This window comes from Salmo salar, chromosome 03 (genome assembly GCF_965601325.2).
Source record: "Salmo salar chromosome 03, fSalSal1, whole genome shotgun sequence".
In the NCBI taxonomy this organism is placed as follows: Eukaryota; Metazoa; Chordata; class Actinopteri; order Salmoniformes; family Salmonidae; genus Salmo; species Salmo salar.
In genome coordinates, this window is record NC_138293.1 from 2,414,687 (window position 1) to 2,441,196 (window position 26,510).

The following is a 26,510-nucleotide window of genomic DNA, read 5'->3' on the forward strand; positions in this document are numbered from 1 at the left end:
GTTCCGCTTCGGCAGAGCGGAAGAGGCGAAACGACAGGGATAGCTGGGCCAAAATCTGTCTTCTCCAGCAGGTGACGTTTTTGTATGGAGGTCAATGAGAGAGCGCCGTATTTTTATTGACAAAATGTAATGGTTTATTTTGATCAAATATACGTTTCGTTATGCTGAGGTTGTTACAAGTGTAATGATATAAGTAGGACACGTGATATCCTGGCAACTTTGAGAAACAAATACTTTATATCGGAGTTTTGCCTGTTGTTCACAGCATATCTGCTTTATCCTTTGCTAGAATAGGCCCAGTTGATGCACCAGACTGCCTTCTATTTGTGAATATATTTATTGTCATTAGCTAGGTTTCCAACTAATTTGCGAAAGACATTCATGCGAATATTCAAACATCTGCATAATACTATATGCGCATTTTTCCAATAGACATGTTTCCATCAAACTGACTTTTTGCACTTTGTGACGTAGTGCACATAAATATAAACTTGAAATTCCCATGTATCAAATTAAAAATACAAGTTAAATGTATTGCCATGTCATTGTTAACTCTACTGACGGTTTTGTCACAAAAACGGCACTCTAGCCAACAGCTCTGATACAGTGCGAATTGGCTACCTATATGATAAGATTATTATGGATAAGAGCGATATTATTTGTATTTGTCAAAAGGCAGCCAAGTATCGATCATCAAGACAACTTCTGCACTAATCTAACCCTGGAAACCTCAACCTGCCTCTCTCGCACGGGACATTTCTGATCCCCAGCCCCATGGGCACCCCTACAGTTAACCACTACTTTCCCCAATGCTACACATTCCTTTGTCTCATCGCCCTTCTGCACACTTCTCACACCTTGGACCCTCCCTCCTACAGACTGCTGCCCATAAGCCTGACACCTGTAACAACGTAATGTATTCGGCACAAAAGCTCGTACAGGATAACTTGTATATCCTAACATCACTTTGTCGGACAGAGATTCAACATGAACAGACAACGACACTTTCACCGCTCACGCCACCGTGTCTGCGTCGCACCAAACAACGAGCATCACAAACACCGAGCATCTTCCCCTTTAGTTGGCCAACTTTCACATGTACCTCTACCTCAATTATCACAAATCAAATCAAATGTATTTATATAGCCCTTCTTACATCAGCTGATATCTCAAAGTGCTGTACAGAAACCCCCAGCCTAAAACCCCCCAAACAGCAAGCAATGCAGGTGTAGAAGCACGGTGGCTAGGGGAAAAACTCCCTAGAAAGGCCAAAAACCTAGGAAGAAACCTAGAGAGGAACCAGGCTATGAGGGGTGGCCAGTCCTCTTCTGGCTGTGCCGGGTGGAGATTATAACAGCACATGGCCAAGATGTTCAAATGTTCATAAATGACCAGCATGGTCAAATAATAATAATCATAGTAGTTGTCGAGGGTACAACAAGTCAGTAACACAAGAGTAAGTGTCAGTTGGCTTTTTCATAGCCAATCTGAGAGTATCTCTACCGCTCCTGCTGTCTCTAGAGAGTTGAAAACAGCAGGTCTGGGACAGGTAGCACGTCCGGTGAATAGGTCAGGGTTCCAGTAGGTCTGGGACAGGTAGCACGTCCGGTGAACAGGTCAGGGTTCCAGCAGGTCTGGGACAGGTAGCACGTCCGGTGAACAGGTCAGGGTTCCAGCAGGTCTGGGACAGGTAGCACGTCCGGTGAACAGGTCAGGGTTCCAGCAGGTCTGGGACAGCAGGTCTGGGACAGGTAGCACGTCCGGTGAACATATCAGGGTTCCATAGCTGCAGGCAATTCACATCTCTTGCCCCCCATTTGTTCAACGCGGAGCTCCTTCTCCCTCTGACCAGCAGAAACACAAACAATTATCACAAGACCACTTCTGGTTCCCCTCACCAATTCCACAGCACCCAACTCTGTTTTCACCCACCCTGAAACCACACATGGATCAGCCAAAAGGCAAGGGTCCACTTTTTTCCCAAAACGTCAGTCTTACTGTCACAAACTCATCTTTATCCTGACCCTAGGTGCAACCCTCGGGCTCCGAGAACTTCACCACCGACCTCCTCCAATACGTCGCCCTCATTCATTTCCATTTCTCCTCCTGTCTTCAGCTCACTCTGCTAATATTTTCTACCATTTTTCTTTAACAAACATCTCCCTTTTCCCCGCCATTTTTTAACTGACTCAAGCTCACCCTCTTCATCCCTCTCCCTCTCTCAGACCTCCACTGCATCTCTTCATCTCTCTCTCTCTCAGACCTCCTCTGCCTCTCTTCATATCTCTCTCTCTCTCTCTCATCCCCTGCCTCTCTTCATCCCTCTCTCAGACCTCCTCTGCCTCTCTTCCTCTCTCTCTCTTAGACCTCCTCTGCCTGTCTTCATCCCTCTCTCTCTGACCTCCTCTGCCTCTCTTTTTCCCTCTCTCTGACCTCCTCTGCCTCTCTTTTTCCCTCTCTCAGACCTCCTCTGCCTGTCTTCATCCCTCTCTCTCTCTGACCTCCTCTGCCTCTCTTTTTCCCTCTCTCAGACCTCCTCTGCCTCTCTTCCTCCCTCTCTCTCTGACATCCTCTGCCTCTTCATCCCTCTCTCTCTGACCTCCTCTGCCTCTCTTCCTCCCTCTCTCTCTCTGACATCCTCTGCCTCTCTTCATCCCTCTCTCTCTCTGACATCCTCTGCCTCTCTTTTTCCCTCCATTCCTCCTCCATATTCCAAGTATAAGTCTCCTTATGATAATACTGTACTTCTCCTGACATACATCTTGTTCTTGTCTTCTCAAGGGACGCCATTTTAACCCGGCTGTCTACATCCCGAGGAACCCCTCGGGATGTAGAACTCTCAACAGTACATCCCACTTATAAAGCAGCTGCTTCGTCTTGATGTTATTTATCAACGTTTTTCCATCCTCGCTTCCTCATCGTTTATTTAATCTGTAGCCTAATAAACTGCATGGTTCCCCCGAGTCGTAGTGGGAGGACCACACAACATATCATCGTGTGACTCCCAAGTGTACTTTTATATGATGGTGATTATACTGAACAAAAAATATAAACGTAACATGCAACAATTTAAAAGATTTTACAGAGTTACATACAGTTCATATAAGGGAATCAGTTAATTGAAATATATTCATTAGGCCCCTAATCTATGGACTTCACATGACTGGGCAAGGGGTGCAGCCATGGGTGGGCCCAGGAGGGCATAGGCCCAAGAACTTTATTACAGACAGAATTTGTATTTATTTTTATTTAACCAGGAAAAGCCCATTGAAACCCAGATTCTGTTTTTAAAGGGAGACCTGGCCAAGGCAGCAGCAATAATCAATACATTACATAATTAAAACATGATCCAGCCTAAAAAAAAAATGTATTTACACTCCTCCGTAACAGAGTCTCTCATCAACATTTTAAATTCATTCAGTGGTACTAACATATCTAAATGAAGCATGGCTTGTAGACTATTCCATGCCTCTGGTGCACAAGAAGAGAAGGCAGTCTTCCCTAATACTGTGAATGTCCTGGGGACTTTAAGTAGCAACCAGCTAGCAGACTGGGTATGGTAACATAGCAACCTCCTAGCAGACTGGGTATGGTAACATAGCAACCTCCTAGCAGACTGGGTATGGTAACATAGCAACCTCCTAGCAGACTGGGTATGGTAACATAGCAACCTCCTAGCAGACTGGGTATGGTAACATAGCAACCTCCTAGCAGACCGGGTATGGTAACATAGCAACCTCCTAGCAGACGGGGTATGGTAACATAGCAACCACCTAGCAGACCGGGTATGGTAACATAGCAACCACCTAGCAGACCGGGTATGGTAACATAGCAACCACCTAGCAGACCGGGTATGGTAACATAGCAACCACCTAGCAGACCGGGTATGGTAACATAGAAACCACCTAGCAGACCGGGTATGGTAACATAGCAACCACAAGTATGGTAACTGCTGGTGGTGAAGGAGACCAGACTACAGAGGTAAAGAGGGAGTTTACCCAAAAGGCCTTTGTGGATGAACACATACAAATGTATCTTTCTGCACATATATAAAGTGAGGTCCAACCTACCATTTGGTACAAGGTGCAATAGTGGGTGAGTGACTTGGCATTTGCTTACCACCCCAATAGGTCCACTGACGATGCAATCGCCATCATACTGCACACTGCCCTATCCCGTCTGGACAAGAGGAATACCTATGTAAGAATGCTGTTCATTGACTACAGCTCAGCATTTAACACCATAGTGCCCTCCAAACTCGTCATTAAGCTCGAGAACCTGGGTCACGACCCCGCCCCTGTGCAACTGGGTCCTGGACTTTCTGATGGGCCACCCCCAGGTGGTGAGGGTAGGTAACAACATCTCCACCCCGCTGATCCTCAACACTGGGGCCCCACAAGGGTGCGTTCTCAGCCCCCTCCTGTACTTCCTGTTCACCCACGACTGCGTGGCCATGCACACATCCAACCCAATCATCAAGTTTGCAGACGACACAACAGTGGTAGGCTTGATTACCAACAATGACGAGACGGCCTATAGGGAGGAGGTGAGGGCCCTCGGAGTGTGGTGTCAGGAAAATAACCTCACACTCAACGTCAACAAAACAAAGGAGATGATCGTGGACTTCAGGAACCAGCAGAGGGAGCACCCCCCTATCCACATCGACGGGACAGTAGTGGAGAAGGTGGAAAGTTTTAAGTTCCTCGGCGTACACATCACAGACAAACTGAAATGGTCCACCCACACAGACAGCGTGGCTGAAGAAATTTGGCTTGTTACCAAAACCACTCACAAACTTTTACAGATGCACAATCGCGAGCATCCTGTTGGGCTGTATCACCGCCTGGTACGGCAACTGCTCCGCCCACAACCGTAAGGCTCTCCAGAGGGTAGTGAGGTCTGCACAACGCATCACCGGGTGCAAACTATCTGCCCTCCAGGACACCTACACCACCCGATGTCACAGGAAGGCCAAAAAGATCATCAAGGACAACAACAAAAGAGAGAATTAGAGAGAGCGTACTTAAATTCACACAGGACACCGGATAAGACAGGAGAAATACTCCAGATATAACAGACTGACCCTAGCCTCCCGACACATAAACTATGTGGCCTGTCATTCGAAAAAGTCAACTTTGTGGTCACAGACAGTGCTCCTGCTATGGTGAGCAGACACAGGGGCCTGGTCAGCAGGTTGAAGGACGCCACGCTAATGAATGGTTTGCATTGTCTCATCCATCAGAGTGTGCTATGTGTCAGACTAAACGCTGAGCTAAAAGATGTGATGGATAAAGTAATGTCAGTGGGACAACCTAGCCCCCCGACACATAAACTACTGCATAGAGTTCCATGTAGTCATGTCTCTATGTAGTACTGTGCTCCTCCCATAGTCTGTTCTGGACTTGGGGACTGTGAAGAGACCTCTGGTGGCATGTCTTGTGGGGTATGGATGGGTGTCTGAGCTGTGTGCCAGTAGTTCAAACAGACCTCTGGTGGCATGTCTTGTGGGGTATGTATGGGTGTCTGAGCTGTGTGCCAGTAGTTCAAACAGACCTCTGGTGGCATGTCTTGTGGGGTATGTATGGGTGTCTGAGCTGTGTGCCAGTAGTTTAAACAGACCTCTGGTGGCATGTCTTGTGGGGTATGCATGGGTGTCTGAGCTGTGTGCCAGTAGTTCAAACAGACCTCTGGTGGCATGTCTTGTGGGGTATGCATGGGTGTCTGAGCTGTGTGCCAGTAGTTTAAACAGACCTCTGGTGGCATGTCTTGTGGGGTATGCATGGGTGTCTGAGCTGTGTGCCAGTAGTTCAAACAGACCTCTGGTGGCATGTCTTGTGGGGTATGTATGGGTGTCTGAGCTGTGTGCCAGTAGTTCAAACAGACCTCTGGTGGCATGTCTTGTGGGGTATGGATGGGTGTCTGAGCTGTGTGCCAGTAGTTTAGACAGACAGCTCGGTGCATTCAACATGTCAAAACCTCTCATAAATACAAGTAGTGATGAAGTCAATCTCTCTTCCACTTTGAACCATCAGAGATTGACATTCATATTATTAATATTAGCTCTCTGTGTACATCCAAGGACCAGCCGTGCTGCCCTGTTCTGAGCCAATTGTAATTTTCCTAAGTCCCTTTTTGTGACACCTGACCACATGACTGAACAGTAGTCCAGGTGTGACAAAACTAGGGCCTGTAGGACCTGCCCTGTTGATAGTGCTGTTAAGAAGGTAGAAACTAGGGCCTGTAGGACCTGCCCGGTTGATAGTGCTGTTAAGAAGGTAGAAACTAGGGCCTGTAGGACCTGCCCTGTTAATAGTGCTGTTAAGAAGGTAGAAACTAGGGCCTGTTGGACCTGCCCTGTTGATAGTGTTGTTAAGAAGGTAGAAACTAGGGCCTGTAGGACCTGCCTTGTTGATAGTGCTGTTAAGAAGGTAGAAACTAGGGCCTGTAGGACCTGCCTTGTTGATAGTGCTGTTATGAAGGTAGAAACTAGGTAGGGCTTTATTACGGTCAAAAGTTTTAGAACACCTACACATTCAAGGGTTTTTCTTATTCTGGACTATTTTCTACACTCCAAGCAGTTTAGTCACTTCTACTTGCTCAATTTCCACATTTATTTATTAAAATATTTATTTTTTATAGGTTTAGTGAACGATATGTCCCAAATACAATGCTTTTAGTTTCTGAAATATTTACAACTTAATCTTTCAAATGAAATAAAAATGTTTTTTGTCACATATTGTCACGACTTCTTCCGAAGTCGAAGCCCCTCCTTGTTCGGGTGGTGCTCGGCGGTCGACATCACCGGTCTTCTAGCCATCATTGATCAGTTTTTCATTATCCATTGGTTTTGTCTTGTCTTCCATCACACCTGTTTCCAATCCCATTAATTACTTGTGTATTTAACCCTCTGTTTCCCCTCATGTCCTTGTCGGTGATTGTTTGTATGTTATGTTACGTGGATTTTGTGTATCGGTGTGCGACGGGTATCCTTTACCCATTTTATTTTGTACTTTGGTTTTGGAGTTTGTTTTTAATTAAATACTCCATATTTAACCAACTTAGTTTCTCCTGCGCCTGACTTCCCTGCCACGAATATAACACATATTTTATTTAACCTTTATTTAACTAGGTCAGTTAAGAACAAATTCTTATTTTCAATGACGGTCTAGGAACAGTGGGTTAACTGCCTTGTTCAGGGGACAGAACTAACAGATTTTTACCTTGTCAACGCTCTAACCACTAGGCTACTTGCCGCCCCACTAGGCTACATGCGCCAAATACAACCTTACAGTGAAATGCTTACTTACAAGCCCTTAACCAACAATGCAGTTAGGAAAAATAATTATAGAGCAGCAGTAAAATAACAACAGCGAAGCTATATACAGGGGGTACAGAGTCAATCTGCAGGGGCACCGGTTAGTCAAGGTAATTGAGGTAATATGTACATGTAGGCAGAGTTATTAAAAGTGACTATGCATAGGTAAGAGAGTAGCAGCAGCGTAAAAGACTCCACCCATTCTGAAATTAACTTGCGGCTCTTTGTTAAGTGTTGCAGTCATTTCAGTCACTGTAGTAGCTGATGTGTATAGTGTTGAGTCATAGACACACTGGCTTTACTCAGAGCCTGTGACAGGTTATTAGTAAAGATTGAAAAAAGTAAGGGCCTAGACAGCTGCCCTGGGGAATTCCTGATTCTACCCAAATAAACAAACATACAGTCAATAACACAATAGAAATAAAGTCTATATACAGTGTGTGCAAATGAGGTAAGATAAGGTAGGTAAGGCAATAAATCGTCCATAGTGGCGAAATAATTACAATTTAGAAATTAAACACTGGAGTGATAGATGTGCAGAAATTTGAATGTGCAAGTAGAGATACTGGGGTGCAAAGGAGCAAAAAATAAATAACTGTATGGGGATGAGGTAGGTGGATGGGCTGTTTACAGATGGGCTATGTACAGGTGCAGTGATCTGTGAGCTGCTCTGACAGCTGATGCTTAAAGTTAGTGAGGGAGATAGGAGTCTCCAGCTTCAGTGATTTCTGTAGTTTGTTCCAGTCATTGGCAGCAGAGAACTGGAAGGAAAGGCAGCCAAAGAGGAATTGGCTTTGGGGGTGACCAGTGAGATATACCTGCTGGAGCGCGTGCTACGGGTGGATGCTGCTATGGTGACCAGTGAGCTGAGATAAGCCGGGGCTTTACCTTGAGTCTTTGAATGAAGAGATGGAGATAAAACTGTCCAGTTTGAGTGTTTGTTGCAGCTCGTTCCAGTCGTTAGCTGCAAGGAACTGAAAAGAGGAGCGACCCAGGGATGCGTGTGCTTTGGGGACCTTTGACAGAATGTGACTGGCAGAACGGGTGTTGTATGTGGAGGATGAGGGCTGCAGTAGATATCTCAGATAGGGGGGAGTGAACGGGTGTTGTATATGGAGGATGAGGGCTGCAGTAGGTATCTCAGAAAGGGGAGAGTGAGGCCTAAGAGGGTTTTATAAATAAGCATCAACCAGTGGGTCTTGCGACGGGTATACAGAGATGACCAGTTTACAGAGGAGTGTAGAGTGCAGTGATGTGTCCTATAAGGAGCATTGGTGGCAAATCTGATGGCTGAATGGTAAAGAACATCTAGCCGCTCGAGAGCACCCTTACCTGCCGATCAATAAATTATGTTTCCGTAATCTAGCATGGGTAGGATGGTCATCTGAATCAGGGTTAGTTTGGCAGCTGGGGTGAAAGAGGAGCGATTACGATAGAGGAAACCAAGTCTAGATTTAACTTTAGCCTGCAGCTTTGATATGTGCTGAGAGAAGGACAGTGTACCGTCTAGCCATACTCCCAAGTACTTGTATGAGGTGACTACCTCAAGCTATAAACCCTCAGAGGTAGTAATCACACCTGTGGGAAGAGGGGCATTCTTCTTACCAAATCACATGACATTTGTTTTGAAGGTGTTCAGAACAAGGTTAAGGGCAGAGAAAGCTTGTAGGACACTAAGAAAGCTTTGTTGTAGAGCGTTTAACACAAAATCCAGGGATGGGCCAGCTGTGTATAAGACAGTATCATCTGCATATAAATGGACGAGAGAGCTTCCTACAGCCTGAGCGATGTTGTTGATGTAAATTGAGAAGAGCGTGGGGCCTAGGATCGAGCCTTGGGGTGACAGGCAGTGGCTGAGGCAGCAGATGTTATGACTTTATACACTGCACTTTTTGAGAGAGGCAGTTAGCAAACCAGGCCAAAGACCCCTCAGAGACACCAATTCTCCTTAGCCGGCCCATAAGAATGGAATGGTCTACAGTATCAAATGCTTTGGCCAAGTCAATGAAAATAGCAGCACAACATCGCTTAGTGATGGTGACGTTATTGAGGACCTTTAAGGTTGCATTGACACATCCATAACCTGAGCGGAAACCAGATTGCATACCCGAGAGAATACTATAGACATCAAGAAAGCCAGTCAGTTGATTATTGACAAGTTTTTCCAACACTTTTGATAAACAGGGCAAAATAGAAATAGGCCTATAACAGTTAGGATCAGCTTGATCTCCCCGTTTAAATAAAGGACTAACCGTGGCTGCCTTCCAAGCAATGGGAACCTCCCCAGAAAGGAGAGAGAGGTTAAAAAGGTCAGAGATAGGGCTTGGTGATGATAGGGGAAGCAGCCTTAAAGAAGAAAGGGTCTAAACTATCTGACCCAGATGGTTTTGTGGGGGTCAAGTTTAAGGAGCTCCTTTAGCACCTCGGACTCAGTGACCGCCTGCAGGGAGAAACTTTGTAGCGGGGCAGGGGGGAAAAGAGGGAGACGCATCAGGGCTAGTCACATTAGAAGGGGTGGGTGATGAGGAAATGTTGGACGGGCATAGCTGAGTCAAATAGGAATCCTGACTTAATGAAGTGGTGAGTAAAGAGCTCAGCCATGTGCTTCTTGTCAGTAACAACCACATCATCAACATTAAGGGACATGGGCAGCTATGAGGAGGAGGGTTTATTCTCCAGGTCTTTAACCGTTTTCCAGAACTTCTTGGGGTTAGAGACCCACAGAGAGAGAACTGCTCCTTAAAGTAACTAACTTTGGCCTTCCGGAGTGCACTTATTTCTCATTTGCCTGAACGAGCGCCCAGTCAGCCTGAGTATGCGTGTGCCGAGCCTTTCGTCAAATGCAATTCCTGGAGGTGGAGTCACTCTGCAAGATCACGGTCGAACCAGGGGCTGAACCCGTTTTTAATTCTCATGTTCTTTATGTGTTTGTTAACAATACCACTGAAAATATCAAAAAAGAAGGTCCAAGCGTCTTCGACAGAGGGGATCAAGCTGATCATATACCATTTAACAGAGGGGATCAAGCTGATTCTATACCATTTAACAGAGGGGATCAAGCTGATTCTATACCATTTAACAGAGGGGATCAAGCTGATTCTATACCATTTAACAGAGGGGATCAAGCTGATTCTATACCATTTAACAGAGGGGATCAAGCTGATTCTATACCATTTAACAGAGGGGATCAAGCTGATCATATACCATTTAACAGAGGGGATCAAGCTGATTCTATACCATTTAACAGAGGGGATCAAGCTGATTCTATACCATTTAACAGAGGGGATCAAGCTGATTCTATACCATTTAACAGAGGGGATCAAGCTGATTCTATACCATTTAACAGAGGGGATCAAGCTGATTCTATACCATTTAACAGAGGGGATCAAGCTGATTCTATACCATTTAACAGAGGGGATCAAGCTGATTCTATACCATTTAACAGAGGGGATCAAGCTGATTCTATACCATTTAACAGAGGGGATCAAGCTGATCATATACCATTTAACAGAGGGGATCAAGCTGATTCTATACCATTTAACAGAGGGGATCAAGCTGATTCTATACCATTTAACAGAGGGGATCAAGCTGATTCTATACCATTTTACAGAGGCCAGATCATGAAGGAAGACTTGCTCAGTAAAGTTTTTTATCAAGCGTCTATGACAAATCAGGACAGGTCGTTTCACTGAGCAGCCACTACTGCTTATCGGTTGAGAGCCACGCTTTTCTTCGTTGCAAGACCAACATAGTGCTAGCTTCCTTTGGCTAACTTTGTGCTAACAAGCTAGGCTATCGACCCACGAAGCAAAAGCTATATGCATTCATATTGTTAAAGGATGAGCTTCTCTGGCTAGCACTGTGCTAACTAGATAGGCTACTAGCCCAAGTGGCGAACGCTACCTACGTTTCACTTTGGGTTTTTTAGGAGCAATGGCGCCTGCTAGCTCAGCCCATGGGGTACCCAGCAAGGCCCCAGCACATGTAACCGATGTGAAATGGCTAGCTAGTTAGCGGTGGTGCGCGCTAATAGCGTTTCAATCGGGTGACGTCACTCGCTCTGAGACCTTGAAGTGGTTGTTCCCCTTTGCTCTGCAAGGGCCGTGGCTTTTGTGGCGCGACGGGTAACGATGCTTCGTGGGGTGTCAGTTGTTGATGTGTGCAGAGGGTCCCTGGTTCGAGCCCAGGTTGGGGCGAAGAGAGGGACGGAAGCTAAACTGTTACATTGCAATGGTTACACATATCCATGCCCATGTGGGGCAATTTGATTAATCAGCTGTTTGTTTGGGATGGAGAAAAAGAGTGACTCCAAATCAGTCCTGAGGAGTGGAGTTGGCCCACTGCCTGCCAGGCTGGCACACCATAACCTATGTCTCAGTTATATCTAATTGTTTTTAAATGGACCATATTAAATTATAAATTGTAATTGCACACTCATTGATGTCAGACATGCACCATACCCTAATGCTGTTTCTGATGACTGGGAGGAATGCAGGAGAAGATTTTCAGGAGCAGGACCAAGACACCCTTTTGACAGATGACTGATTTAAGGGCATGTACGTGATTGGTCTATCTGGTTTATATGATTATGACGGTCATAATACTTCTTGAAAGTGTCAAAGTGTTTTCTTAGTCCAAGTAAAGTGACACAGTATGTTCATTATGTTTCATCAAAACGACATAAAGTATATTTTCTACAAGTTATTTAAAAAGATGAAAAATATTTATTAAAAAAAGAACTCAAAACAAAGGGGTTAACAAACTAAAATAAACTTCTTTGCGGGAAATGTTATTTTGTTGTTGAATAAAATGTGGGTTGACATCATAGCCAGCCATAAAATGCATGACAGTTTAATGACCATATTAAAAGATCATCGAGGACAACAACCACCCGAGCCACTTCCTGTTCACCCCGCTATCATCCAGAAGGCGAGGTCAGTACAGGTGCATCAAAGCTGGAACTAAAAAACAGCTTCTATCTCAAGGCCATCAGACTGATAAACAGCTTCTATCTCCAGGCCATCAGACTGTTAAACAGCTTCTATCTCAAGGCCATCAGACTGTTAAACAGCTTCTATCTCCAGGCCATCAGACTGATAAACAGCTTCTATCTCCAGGCCATCAGACTGATAAACAGCTTCTATCTCCAGGCCATCAGACTGTTAAACAGCCATCACTAACATTGAGTGGCTGCTGCCCACATACTGACTCAACTCCACCCACTTTAATAATGGAAAAATTGACGTAATCAATTTATCACTAGCCACTTTATATTATATAATGTTTACTTACCCTACATTACTCATATCACATGTATATGTACTGTATTGAGACCCAATCACTGGCCACTGTAATAAATGGATCACTAGTCACTTTAAATAATGCCATTTTAATAATGTTTATATATCTGTATCATGTATATACTGTATTGAGACCCAATCACTGGACACTGTAATAAATGGATCACGAGCCACTTTAAATAATGCTACTTTAATAATGTTTACATATCTTACATTATTCATATGTATATACTGTATTTTATACCATCTATAGCACATTTGGCCATCGCTCATCCATATATTTATATGTTCATATTCTCATTCACCCCTTTAGATGTGTGTGTATAAGGTAGTTGTTGTGGAATTGTTAGATATTACTGCACTGTTGGAACTAGAAGCACAAGCATTTCGCTACACTCGCATTAACACCTGCTAACCATGTGTGGGTGACAAATAAAATTTGATTTGACAACAGGTTATGACAAGTAACGTGAGGCGTTGTGACATGATGATGACGACCGTGTTGTGACAGCGGGTCTCAATTAAACATGTTTTCGTTTTTTTAATACTATATGCATGTCTGTGTGTCACCAGAGATTTTAAAACAGGTTGAGAATGCTCATCAATTAACAAACATTTACAAAAAGATATGCAAGACTAAAAACATGTTTCACATTTCAAAACGAGACATTTGTTTAAAAATAAAAAATGGCACAAAATTATGACTTGTAAAAGTGACTGATTTGGACAAGCAACATAAAACCCATTGACACTTGGGGGCTTGTCCCAAACAAGCACCCCATTTACCTTATAGTGAACTACTTTTGACCAGGACCCATATGATTTAGGTCATTAGTGCAACATATTGGCAGTAGGGTGCCATTTGGGTCACACCAGTTTTTATACAGGCTACCCTGTAGTTATAAAACCGTACTGGTTCACTGCTTTCGGACATCGGCCGGGTGTAGAAATTATCCTACATCTGCCTTTATTTCTGTTTGTCGATGTTAAACTTTAATCCCAGAATTCAATGTACTCCCCCCCCCCCCCCCCCCGCCTCTAAAGTGCCATTTTAAAGAGATTAAATATTTGTTTATCTCCATCCTGCTATCTCTCCCGCCACAGTACCTGAGAGCAGCCACTGTCCGTCACCCAACATCCATCCATCCATCCATCCATCCATCCATCCATCCATCCATCCATCCATCCATCCATCCATCCATCCATCCATCCACAGGAAACAGAATGAAATAAAGAAGAGAAAAAAAAGCTGTTTCCTGAAGATCCTCTAAGAACAATGACGTATAACAACTCAGTGGGTTTCAAAACTTCATTTTAAAATACATAAAGGAAAGAAGCTGTATTCATGATAATTTTTCCTTCTGATTCTGGTGTACATGCACTTCACTATTTCTTTCCCGTCTGTGACACTCTTGATACTGGAGTTGTCATCAGAAACGACTTTGTAAACGGAGTATCACTACTGTAACGCAGGAAGGAGTCTGTTACTCTGTCCTCCCGTTCAGAACGTTCATATGGAATACGAACCGTTTCCAACAGTCTTTCTGTCCTTAAATAATCTCTTATTTTACGCATCTCTCAGGTCTTTTATGGCTCCGTCCATCCATCCGTCCGTCCATCCGTCCGTCCGTCCATTCTTTCATTTATCAGTCCGTCCGTCCATCCATCCATCCATCCGTCCGTCCGTCCATCCATCCATCCGTCCGTCCATCCATCCTAGAAATATAAACATGATTTCCTTCTGATCCTCTCAGCTCCAAGCACACAGACAATCATGGTTCTGGCCCGTTGGGTCCTGCCTGACTGTCTGTCTGTCTGTCTGCACAAGGCAGGTCATCACAGCAGGCGTTAATCTGTGTTGTAGTACTGCAGGAGGGTCAACAGGGAGCGCTCTAACTGTACAAAGAGAGAGATAGGAGGGTGTAGAGCACTCAGCTCAATTTCAGTACTGCTTTCCTCCCGTCAGTCAGTCTGTGCCTTCACGAGTGTCTCTGGAGGCCTCTCCTCTTCCTCACTAGTGTCTCTGGAGGCCACTCCTCTTCCTCACTAGTGTCTCTGGAGGCCTCTCCTCTTCTTCACTAGTGTCTCTGGAGGCCTCTCCTCTTCCTCACTAGTGTCTCTGGAGGCCGCTCCTCTTCCTCACTAGTGTCTCTGGAGGCCGCTCCTCTTCCTCACTAGTGTCTCTGGAGGCCTCTTCTTCACTAGTGTCTCTGGAGGCCTCTCCTCTTCTTCACTAGTGTCTCTGGAGGCCTCTTCTTCACTAGTGTCTCTGGAGGCCTCTTCTTCACTAGTGTCTCTGGAGGCCTCTTCTTCACTAGTGTCTCTGGAGGCCTCTTCTTCACTAGTGTCTCTGGAGGCCTCTTCTTCACTAGTGTCTCTGGAGGCCTCTTCCTCACTAGTGTCTCTGGAGGCCGCTCCTCTTCCTCACTAGTGTCTCTGGAGGCCGCTCCTCTTCCTCACTAGTGTCTCTGGAGGCCGCTCCTCTTCCTCACTAGTGTCTCTGGAGGCCTCTTCTTCACTAGTGTCTCTGGAGGCCTCTTCTTCACTAGTGTCTCTGGAGGCCTCTTCTTCACTAGTGTCTCTGGAGGCCTCTTCTTCACTAGTGTCTCTGGAGGCCCTCTTCTTCACTAGTGTCTCTGGAGGCCTCTTCCCTCACTAGTGTCTCTGGAGGCCGCTCCTCTTCCTCACTAGTGTCTCTGGAGGCCTCCTCTTCCTCACTAGTGTCTCTGGAGGCCTCTTCCTCACTAGTGTCTCTGGAGGCCTCTTCCTCACTAGTGTCTCTGGAGGCCTCTTCTTCACCAGTGTCTCTGGAGGCCTCTTCTTCACTAGTGTCTCTGGAGGCCTCTTCTTCACTAGTGTCTCTGGAGGCCTCTTCTTCACTAGTGTCTCTGGAGGCCTCTTCTTCACTAGTGTCTCTGGAGGCCTCTCCTCTTCCTCACTAGTGTCTCTGGAGGCCTCTCCTCTTCTTCACTAGTGTCTCTGGAGGCCTCTCCTCTTCTTCACTAGTGTCTCTGGAGGCCGCTCCTCTTCCTCACTAGTCTCTCTGGAGGCCGCTCCTCTTCCTCACTAGTGTCTCTGGAGGCCGCTCCTCTTCCTCACTAGTGTCTCTGGAGGCCGCTCCTCTTCCTCACTAGTGTCTCTGGAGGCCTCTCCTCTTCCTCACTAGTATCTCTGGAGGCCTCTCCTCTTCCTCACTAGTGTCTCTGGAGGCCTCTCCTCTTCCTCACTAGTGTCTCTGGAGGCCTCTCCTCTTCTTCACTAGTGTCTCTGGAGGCCTCTCCTCTTCTTCACTAGTATCTCTGGAGGCCTCTCCTCTTCTTCACTAGTGTCTCTGGAGGCCTCTCCTCTTCTTCACTAGTGTCTCTGGAGGCCTCTCCTCTTCTTCACTAGTGTCTCTGGAGGCCTCCTCTTCTTCACTAGTGTCTCTGGAGGCCTCTCCTCTTCCTCACTAGTGTCTCTGGAGGCCTCTCCTCTTCTCACTAGTGTCTCTGGAGGCCTCTCCTCTTCCACTAGTGTCTCTGGAGGCCTCTTCCTCACTAGTGTCTCTGGAGGCCTCTTCTTCTTCACTAGTGTCTCTGGAGGCCTCTTCTTCACTAGTGTCTCTGGAGGCCTCTCCTCTTCTTCACTAGTGTCTCTGGAGGCCTCTCCTCTTCTTCACTAGTGTCTCTGGAGGCCTCTCCTCTTCTTCACTAGTGTCTCTGGAGGCCTCTCCTCTTCTTCACTAGTGTCTCTGGAGGCCTCTTCTTCACTAGTGTCTCTGGAGGCCTCTCCTCTTCTTCACTAGTGTCTCTGGAGGCCTCTCCTCTTCCTCACTAGTGTCTCTGGAGGCCTCTTCTTCACTAGTGTCTCTGGAGGCCTCTCCTCTTCTTCACTAGTGTCTCTGGAGGCCTCTTCTTCACTAGTGTCTCTGGAGGCCTCTTCTTCTTCACTAGTGTCTCTGGAGGCCTCTCCTCTTCTTCACTAGTGTCTCTGGAGGCCTCTCCTCTTCTTCACTAGTGTCTCTGGAGGCCTCTTCTTCACTAGTGTCTCTGGAGGCCTCTTCTTCACTAGTGTCTCTGGAGGCCTCTCCTCTTCTTCACTAGTGTCTCTGGAGGCCTCTCCTCTTCTTCACTAGTGTCTCTGGAGGCCTCTCCTCTTCTTCACTAGTGTCTCTGGAGGCCTCTCCTCTTCTTCACTAGTGTCTCTGGAGGCCTCTTCTTCACTAGTGTCTCTGGAGGCCTCTCCTCTTCTTCACTAGTGTCTCTGGAGGCCTCTCCTCTTCTTCACTAGTGTCTCTGGAGGCCTCTTCTTCACTAGTGTCTCTGGAGGCCTCTTCTTCACTAGTGTCTCTGGAGGCCTCTCCTCTTCTTCACTAGTGTCTCTGGAGGCCTCTCCTCTTCTTCACTAGTGTCTCTGGAGGCCTCTTCTTCACTAGTGTCTCTGGAGGCCTCTCCTCTTCTTCACTAGTGTCTCTGGAGGCCTCTCCTCTTCTTCACTAGTGTCTCTGGAGGCCTCTCCTCTTCTTCACTAGTGTCTCTGGAGGCCTCTCCTCTTCTTCACTAGTGTCTCTGGAGGCCTCTCCTCTTCTTCACTAGTGTCTCTGGAGGCCTCTCCTCTTCTTCTTCACTAGTGTCTCTGGAGGCCTCTCCTCTTCTTCACTAGTGTCTCTGGAGGCCTCTCCTCTTCCTCACTAGTGTCTCTGGAGGCCTCTCCTCTTCTTCACTAGTGTCTCTGGAGGCCTCTCCTCTTCTTCACTAGTGTCTCTGGAGGCCTCTCCTCTTCTTCACTAGTGTCTCTGGAGGCCTCTCCTCTTCTTCACTAGTGTCTCTGGAGGCCTCTCCTCTTCTTCACTAGTGTCTCTGGAGGCCTCTCCTCTTCTTCACTAGTGTCTCTGGAGGCCTCTCCTCTTCTTCACTAGTGTCTCTGGAGGCCTCTCCTCTTCTTCACTAGTGTCTCTGGAGGCCTCTCCTCTTCTTCTTCACTAGTGTCTCTGGAGGCCTCTCCTCTTCTTCACTAGTGTCTCTGGAGGCCTCTCCTCTTCCTCACTAGTGTCTCTGGAGGCCTCTCCTCTTCTTCACTAGTGTCTCTGGAGGCCTCTCCTCTTCTTCACTAGTGTCTCTGGAGGCCTCTCCTCTTCTTCACTAGTGTCTCTGGAGGCCTCTCCTCTTCTTCACTAGTGTCTCTGGAGGCCTCTCCTCTTCCTCACTAGTGTCTCTGGAGGCCTCTCCTCTTCTTCACTAGTGTCTCTGGAGGCCTCTCCTCTTCTTCTTCACTAGTGTCTCTGGAGGCCTCTCCTCTTCTTCTTCACTAGTGTCTCTGGAGGCCTCTCCTCTTCTTCTTCACTAGTGTCTCTGGAGGCCTCTCCTCTTCTTCTTCACTAGTGTCTCTGGAGGCCTCTCCTCTTCTTCTTCACTAGTGTCTCTGGAGGCCTCTCCTCTTCTTCTTCACTAGTGTCTCTGGAGGCCTCTCCTCTTCTTCTTCACTAGTGTCTCTGGAGGCCTCTCCTCTTCTTCTTCACTAGTGTCTCTGGAGGCCTCTCCTCTTCTTCACTAGTGTCTCTGGAGGCCTCTCCTCTTCTTCACTAGTGTCTCTGGAGGCCTCTCCTCTTCTTCACTAGTGTCTCTGGAGGCCTCTCCTCTTCCTCACTAGTGTCTCTGGAGGCCTCTCCTCTTCTTCTTCACTAGTGTCTCTGGAGGCCTCTCCTCTTCTTCTTCACTAGTGTCTCTGGAGGCCTCTCCTCTTCTTCTTCACTAGTGTCTCTGGAGGCCTCTCCTCTTCTTCACTAGTGTCTCTGGAGGCCTCTCCTCTTCTTCTTCACTAGTGTCTCTGGAGGCCTCTCCTCTTCTTCTTCACTAGTGTCTCTGGAGGCCTCTCCTCTTCTTCTTCACTAGTGTCTCTGGAGGCCTCTCCTCTTCTTCACTAGTGTCTCTGGAGGCCTCTCCTCTTCTTCACTAGTGTCTCTGGAGGCCTCTTCTTCACTAGTGTCTCTGGAGGCCTCTCCTCTTCTTCACTAGTGTCTCTGGAGGCCTCTCCTCTTCTTCACTAGTGTCTCTGGAGGCCTCTTCTTCACTAGTGTCTCTGGAGGCCTCTTCTTCACTAGTGTCTCTGGAGGCCTCTCCTCTTCTTCACTAGTGTCTCTGGAGGCCTCTCCTCTTCTTCACTAGTGTCTCTGGAGGCCTCTCCTCTTCTTCACTAGTGTCTCTGGAGGCCTCTTCTTCACTAGTGTCTCTGGAGGCCTCTCTCTTCACTAGTGTCTCTGGAGGCCTCTCCTCTTCTTCACTAGTGTCTCTGGAGGCCTCTTCTTCACTAGTGTCTCTGGAGGCCTCTCCTCTTCTTCACTAGTGTCTCTGGAGGCCTCTCCTCTTCTTCACTAGTGTCTCTGGAGGCCTCTTCTTCACTAGTGTCTCTGGAGGCCCCCTCTTCTTCACTAGTGTCTCTGGAGGCCTCTTCTTCACTAGTGTCTCTGGAGGCCTCTTCTTCACTAGTGTCTCTGGAGGCCTCTCCTCTTCTTCACTAGTGTCTCTGGAGGCCTCTTCTTCACTAGTGTCTCTGGAGGCCTCTCCTCTTCTTCACTAGTGTCTCTGGAGGCCTCTCCTCTTCCTCACTAGTGTCTCAGGAGGCCTCTTCTTCTTCACTAGTGTCTCTGGAGGCCTCTTCTTCACTAGTGTCTCTGGAGGCCTCTCCTCTTCTTCACTAGTGTCTCTGGAGGCCTCTCCTCTTCACTAGTGTCTCTGGAGGCCTCTCCTCTTCTTCACTAGTGTCTCTGGAGGCCTCTCCTCTTCTTCACTAGTGTCTCTGGAGGCCTCTCCTCTTCTTCACTAGTGTCTCTGGAGGCCTCTCCTCTTCTTCACTAGTGTCTCTGGAGGCCTCTCCTCTTCTTCACTAGTGTCTCTGGAGGCCTCTCCTCTTCTTCACTAGTGTCTCTGGAGGCCTCTCCTCTTCTTCACTAGTGTCTCTGGAGGCCTCTCCTCTTCTTCTTCACTAGTGTCTCTGGAGGCCTCTCCTCTTCTTCACTAGTGTCTCTGGAGGCCTTGCCCCGTCCTCCTCTTAAAGAAACAGCAGCACCTGAAACAGAACATAACAACAGGATTAGATTCTTTATTGTCCTCAGACACTGACTATACAAAACATTAGGAACACCTGCTCTTTCCATGACCAACTGACCAGGTGAATCCAGGTGAAATCTATGATCCCTTATTGATGTCACTTGTTAAATCCACTTCAATCAGTGTAGATGAAGGGGAGGAGACGGGTTAAAGAAGGGTTTTTAAGCCTTGAGACATGGACTGTATCTGTGCCATTCAGAGGGTGAATGGGGCAAGACAAAATATTTAAGTGCCTTTGAACAGGCTATGGTAGTAGGTGCCAGGCGCACCGGTTTGTGTCAAGAACTGCAACGCTGCTGGGTTTTTCACGCTCAACAGTTTCCTGTGTGTGTCAAGAATGGTCCTCCACCCAAAAGACATCCAGCCAACTGGACACAACTGTGGGAAGCATTGGAGTCAACATGGGGCCAGCATCCCTGTGGAACGCTTTCAACACCTTGTAGAGTCCATGTCCCGATGAATTGAGAATGATCTGAGGGCAAAAAGGGGTGCAACTCAATATTAGGAAAGTTTATAATTACATACATTTTCATGCCAAACAAGATAGCCAACCTGGCTCAGATCCTAGTATGTGCTTTTTGCAGTGTTTATTCATCAACATTCCGGACTAATACATAGCTCTTAGCCAGAGATGGACATTTTGGCCACTGGCCAGCTGGGCTAGTAGACCCGGTAACATTCAGGTCAAAAAGCTGTTCCATGAGATGTTTGAAAAGTCTACCTTTCACTGGTCTTTCGGGCTAGCTCGACGTATTATCAACTAGCACTGTCTGAAAGGAACTAGCCCTGGGCTACCTTGTTTTCATCTTCACTCTTAGAACAGTGAGTGTTGGGGAAGAGGGCATGGGGACGGAGGATGGTGGAAGGAGGGCGAGGGGACGGAGGAAGGAGGGAAGGAGGGACGGAGGAAGGAGGGCGAGGGGACGGAGGAAGGAGGGAAGGAGGGACGGAGGAAGGAGGGCGAGGGGACGGAGGAAGGAGGGATGGAGGGACGGAGGAAGGAGGGCGAGGGGACGGAGGAAGGAGGGAAGGAGGGACGGAGGAAGGAGGGCGAGGGGACGGAGGAAGGAGGGATGGAGGGCGAGGGGCGGAGGAAGGGCGAGGGGACGGAGGGAGGAAGGAGGGGACGGACGGAGGAAGGAGGGGACGGACGGAGGAAGGAGGGATGGAGGGCGGGGGAAGGAGGGCGGGGGGACAGAAGGAGGGTGAGGGGACGCGAAGAAGGGGCGGAGGAAGGAGGGCGTCCATCTTACTTTGTGTCGTCGGCCACCTCCACCTCGGCCGGGGCGGTGATGGGGGCGTTGGAGTGGCCCGCAGTCGGATCGTCTGTATTCAGCTCCCCATTGGTCGAACTCATCACCTGCAGGGGAGCATCATGGAAAGTTAGATGTTAGAAAATGGTGGCTCACTGTGGTCCAATATATGTCATGTCACAAACATGTCTAAAATAAACTACATGACCAAAAGTATGTGGACACCTGCTCGTCCAACATCTAATAAAAAAATCATGGGTATTAATATGGGCTTGTTCTCTTGGTGGAACATTGCTGCATGGACTTGCTTCCATTAAGGTGATGATGTTGGGCGACTAGGCCTGGCTCGCAGTCAGCGTTCTAACTTATCACAAAGGTGTTCGATGGGGTTGAGGTCAGGGCTCTGTGCAGGCCAGTCAAGTTCTTCCACACCGATCTCGACAAACCATTTCTGTATGGACCTGGCTTTGTGCACGGGGGCATTGTCATGCTGAAACAGGAATCGTCTAGAATTGTATGCTATAGCGTTAAGATTTCCCTTCACTGGAACTAAGGGTCCCGAACCATGAAAAACAGCCCCAGACCATTATTCCTCCTCCACCAAACTTTACAGTTGGCACTATCGATTTGGACATGTGCCGTTCTCCTGGCATCCGCCAGTACCCAGATTCGTCTGTCATACTACCAGATGGTGAAGCGTGATTCATCACTCCAGAGAACGCGTTTCCACTGCTCCAGAGTCCAATGACGGCGAGCTTTACACCACGCCAGGAGACGCTTGGCATTGCGCATGGTGATCTTAGGCTTGTGTGCGGCTGCTCAGCCATGGAAACCCATTTCATGAAGCTCCCGACGAACAGTTCTTGTGCTGACGTTGCTTCCAGAGGCAAGTTGGAAGTCAGTAGTGAGTGTTGCAAACGAGGACAGACAATTTTTTACACGGTTCAGCATTCAGAGGTCCCGATCTGTGAGCTTGTGTGGCCTACCACTTTGTGGTTGAGTTGTTGTTTTGGCTCCTAGACGTTTCCACTTCACAATAACAGCGCTTAAAGTTGACCGGGGGCAGCTCTAGTAGGGCAGAAATTTGATGAACTGACTTGTTGGAAAGGTGGCATCCTATGACGGTGCCATGTTGAAAGTCACAGAGCTCTTCAGTACGGGGCCATTCTACTGCCAATGTTTGTCTATGGAGATTGCATGGCTGTGTGCTGGACTTTATAAAGCCGTAAGCAACGGGTGTTGCTAAAATAGCTGAATCCACTCATTTGAAGGGCTGTCCACACACATACACACACACACACACGTCATGTCACTATTATGAAAGAGCTTTTGAAGTCAACATGTCAAACACAAGCCTACTGCTGTAACGTTATTATGAACTGATAACAGCTTTTCTTCAGGATGGGTTTTTTGTTGTTGTGAACTTTCCACTGTATTACTATTACTGCATGGTCAACTGGCTACCAGATCTCTATAAAACGGTGACTTAAATGTTCCAGCCAACAATGGATGTGTCTGAAATGGTACCCTATGCCCTACGGAGTGCACTTCTTTTGACCGGGACCAATAAGAGCCCGATTGTGCTCTTGTCAACAACAACAACAAAAAAGTAGTGCACTATATGTAGGATGACATTTGGGATTCAAGCCAATGACAGAACACTAAGCTCACTCTAGATGGCGGATTCATCCAATGACAGAACACTAAGCTCACTCTAGATGGCATTATACTCAGTATAGCATCTAGACTTGTGGTTTCTAGCATGATCAAAACAGGACACTGGATAAGACAGGAGAAATACTCCAGACGTTACAGACTGGCCCCCTGACATAGAATGGCCTTACTGAAGAGACTTTCAACGTGGCACCATCATAGGATGCCTCCTTTCCAACAAGTCAGTTCATCAAATTTTGGCCCTGCTAGAGCTGCCCCCAGTCAACAGTCTCAGCCGCCAGTATTTATGCTGGCAGGGCTAGGGTCAGTCATATATCTGGAGTATTTCTCCTGTCTTATTCAGTGTCCTGTGTGAATTTTAGTACGCTCCCTCTAATTCTCTCTCTCTCCCCCTCCCCTCCCGGAGGACCCGAGCCCTCGGACCATGCCTCAGGACTACCTGGCCTGATGACTCCTTGCTGTCCCCAGTCCACCTGGCCGCGCTGCTTCTCCAGTTTCAACTGTTCTGCCTGCGGCTATGGAACCCTGACCTGTTCACCGGACGTGCTACCTGTCCCGGACCTGCTGTTTTTGACTCCCTCTCTCTACATGCACCTGCTGTCTCGACCTCTGAATGATCGGCTATGAAAAGCCAACAGACGTTTACTCCTGAGGTACTGACTTGTTGCACCCTCTACAACCACTGTGATTATTATTATTTGACCCTACAGGTCATCTATGAACGTTTGAACATCTTGGCCATGTTCTGTTATAATCTCAACCTGGCACAGCCAGAAGAGGACTGGCCACCCCTCAGAGCCTGGTTCCTCTCTAGGTTTCTTCCTAGGTTCCTGCCTTTCTAGGGAGTTTTTCCTAGCCACCGTGCTTCTACACCTACATTGCTTGCTGTTTGGGGGTTTTAGGCTGGGTTTCTACATCGGCTGATGTAAAAAGTTGTTTAATAAATATATTTGACTGATAGGGAAGACCATCTATCTCTAACCTGTGGTTTCTATCATGATCAAACAGTTACGGTTATTCATCTAGATAAGACTCAGAGGGGGGAAATCAGGCCCGAGGGAGGCGTTAAGAAGCACGTTTGACCACTAGTGGGCCAGCCGGTCTACGCCAAGAGGGACGTTCTCTCATTGCAAGGAAGAGGCGACGGTCCTGCGATGCGTACAGATCGACGGGAGTTCTGTCGTAACGTCCCCTGAACGACTTTGGGAATGAAGTGGGGGGGGGGGGGGTCCCCAGCGATGGTAAATCCGCACACGAGTTTAGCCTGCCTGGCACATGTGTCGCTCAGAGACAGATGTTTGCTGCTCCCTTCACAATGAGATATTTCTCGCCAGAGTGAAGTTGCCGGGAGTTGGTCGGGAGTTCACTCCACCTTGTTAGTAGTGCCGGTAGAGAGAAGAGGTTCAAGCGAAGTAAGGTCACCCAACGCTGGAAGTCTCACGAGGCAAGCGGCCAAGCGGGACTAGCACAAATCACGGAGGCCATGAGCATAAGATGACGCAAAACACAAGAGGCAGTAACGAAAGCCGTTCCCATGGTGAGGGCCGCTTGACAGGTTACAAAGACCATTAACAAGTCATAGATTTGCTGCTGAAGCCTAGAGTGAGCAGGTGTGACAACAGCTCCGCTGTCTGAGCCCGACAAAAGCTGGGCTGAGTGCTCCGCTGTCTGAGCCCGACAAAAGCTGGGCTGAGTGCTCCGCTGTCTGAGCCCGACAAAAGCTGGGCTGAGTGCTCCCCTGTCTGAGCCCGACAACAGCTGGGCTGAGTGCTCCGCTGTCTGAGCCCGACAACAGCTGGGCTGAGTGCTCTGCTGTCTGAACCAGAGTGTCTGCACAGATCAACCAGTCGATGTACATTAGGAATGTATTCAAACACCTTTGACTTTTCCACATTTTGTTACGTCACAGGATTAGTCCGAAATTGATTTCATAAAAAAAAAAAAAAAGAATCCTTATCAATCTACACACAATACCCCATAATGACATCACAATACCCCATAATGACATCACAATACCCCATAATGACATCACAATACCCCATAATGACATCACAATACCCCATAATGATAAAGCAAAAACAAGTTTCTAGAAATGTTAGAATTTTCAGAACCTTTGCTACGAGACTCGAAATTGCGTTCAGGTGCATCCTGTTTTCCATTGATCAACCTTGAGATGTTTCAACTACTCGATCGGAGTCCACCTGTGGTAAATTCAATTGATTGGACATGATTTGGAAAGGCACACACCTGTCTATATAAGGTCCCAGAGTTGACAGTGCATGTCAGAGCAAAAACCAAGCCATGAGGTTGAAGGAATTGTCTGTCGAGCTCCGAGACAGGATTGTGTCGAGGCACAGATCTGGGGAAGGGTACCAAAAAAATGTCTGCAGCATTGAAGGCACCCAAGAACACAGTGGCCACCATCATTCTTTAATGGAAGAAGTTTGGAACCACCAAGACTCTTCCTAGAGCTGGCTGAACTGACCAAACTGAACAATTGGGGAGAAGGGCCTTGGTCAGGGAGGTGACCAAGAACCCGATGGTCACCCTGAAAGAGCTCCAGATTTCCTCTGTGGAGATGGGAGAACCTTCCAGAAGGACAACCATCTCTGCAGCACTCCACCAATCAGGCCTTTATGGTAGAGTGGCCAGACGGAAGCCACTCCTCAGTAAAAGGCACATGACAGCCCGCTTGGAGTTTGCCAAAAGGCACCTAAAGGACTCAAGAAACAAGATTCTCTGGTCTGATGAAACCAGAATGCCAAGCGTCACATCTGGAGGAAACCTGGCACCATCCCTACGGTGAAGCATGGTGGTGGCAGCATCATGCTGTGGGGATGTTTTTCAGCAGCATGTACTGGGAGACTAGTCAGGATCGAGGGAAAGATGAATGGAGAAAGTACAGAGAGATCCTTGATGAAAACCTGCTCCAGAGCACTCAGTACCTCAGACTGGGGTGAAGGTTCACCTTCCAACAGGACAATGACCCTAAGCACACCGCCAAGACAACACAGGAGAGGCTTGGGGACAATTTTAGAATAAGCCTGTAACATAACAAAATGTGGAGAAGAAAATCAAGGGGTCTGAATACTTTCCGAATGCACCGTATGTCAGGACTCTTACACCTCTCTCCTTAGCAGGGAGGGCTGCTTTGGCACACTTGGTGAATGTCAGGGACAGACCGAATGGGAGATATCTGTAGGCTATACCCTAGGAGGCGAACCTCAGTTATCTCCTGTGTGCAGGATAAACTCCTTGAGGTCTAGTGACCCCAATACGTTTGATGAGGTGCCGTAACCCTGGGACTGGGCGCGTGTGTTGAACTGCCAGAACATTGATCAGAGGCAGTAGGCCTACTGGAACATTGATCAGAGGCAGTAGGCCTACTGGAACGTTGATCAGTGGCAGTAGGCCTACTGGAACATTGATCAGTGGCAGTAGGCCTACTGGAACATTGATCAGAGGCAGTAGGCCTACTGGAACATTGATCAGAGGCAGTAGGCCTACTGGAACGTTGATCAGTGGCAGTAGGCCTACTGGAACATTGATCAAATGCCTACTGGAACGTTGATCAGAGGCAGTAGGACTACTGGAACATTGGGAGCATTTTGTAACTGAACTAAATGACTATCGCGCCGTAGCACTCACTTCTGTCATCATGAAGTGCTTTGAGAGGCTAGTCAAGGATCATATCACCTCCACCTTACTGGCCACCCTAGACCCACTTCAGTTTGCTTACCGCCCTAACAGGTCCACAGACGATGCAATCGCCATCACACTGCCCTATCTGGCCAAGAGGAATACCTATGTAAGAATGCTCTTCATTGATTATAGCTCAGCCTTCAACAAAATAGTACCCTCCAAGTACATCATTAAGCTGGAG

The 26,510-nt window shown here is 47.5% G+C and overlaps 1 protein-coding gene across 2 annotated transcripts in view; it reads right to left on the reverse strand.

Annotated features, from left to right (window-relative positions):
* Positions 1-18,840: 18,840 nt before the first annotated feature.
* The window catches only part of LOC106596267 (casein kinase I), a 49,798-nt gene continuing 42,128 nt past the window's right edge, over positions 18,841-26,510 (reverse strand). For both annotated transcript variants that reach the window (XM_045714393.2, XM_045714391.2), the window contains 2 exons: positions 20,954-21,060; positions 18,841-19,659 (listed from right to left, as the gene is read on the reverse strand). In XM_045714393.2, coding sequence (XP_045570349.2) covers positions 19,608-19,659; positions 20,954-21,060 — 159 coding nt within the window. In that variant the 3' untranslated portion in view covers positions 18,841-19,607. The remainder of the gene's footprint in view (positions 19,660-20,953; positions 21,061-26,510) is intronic.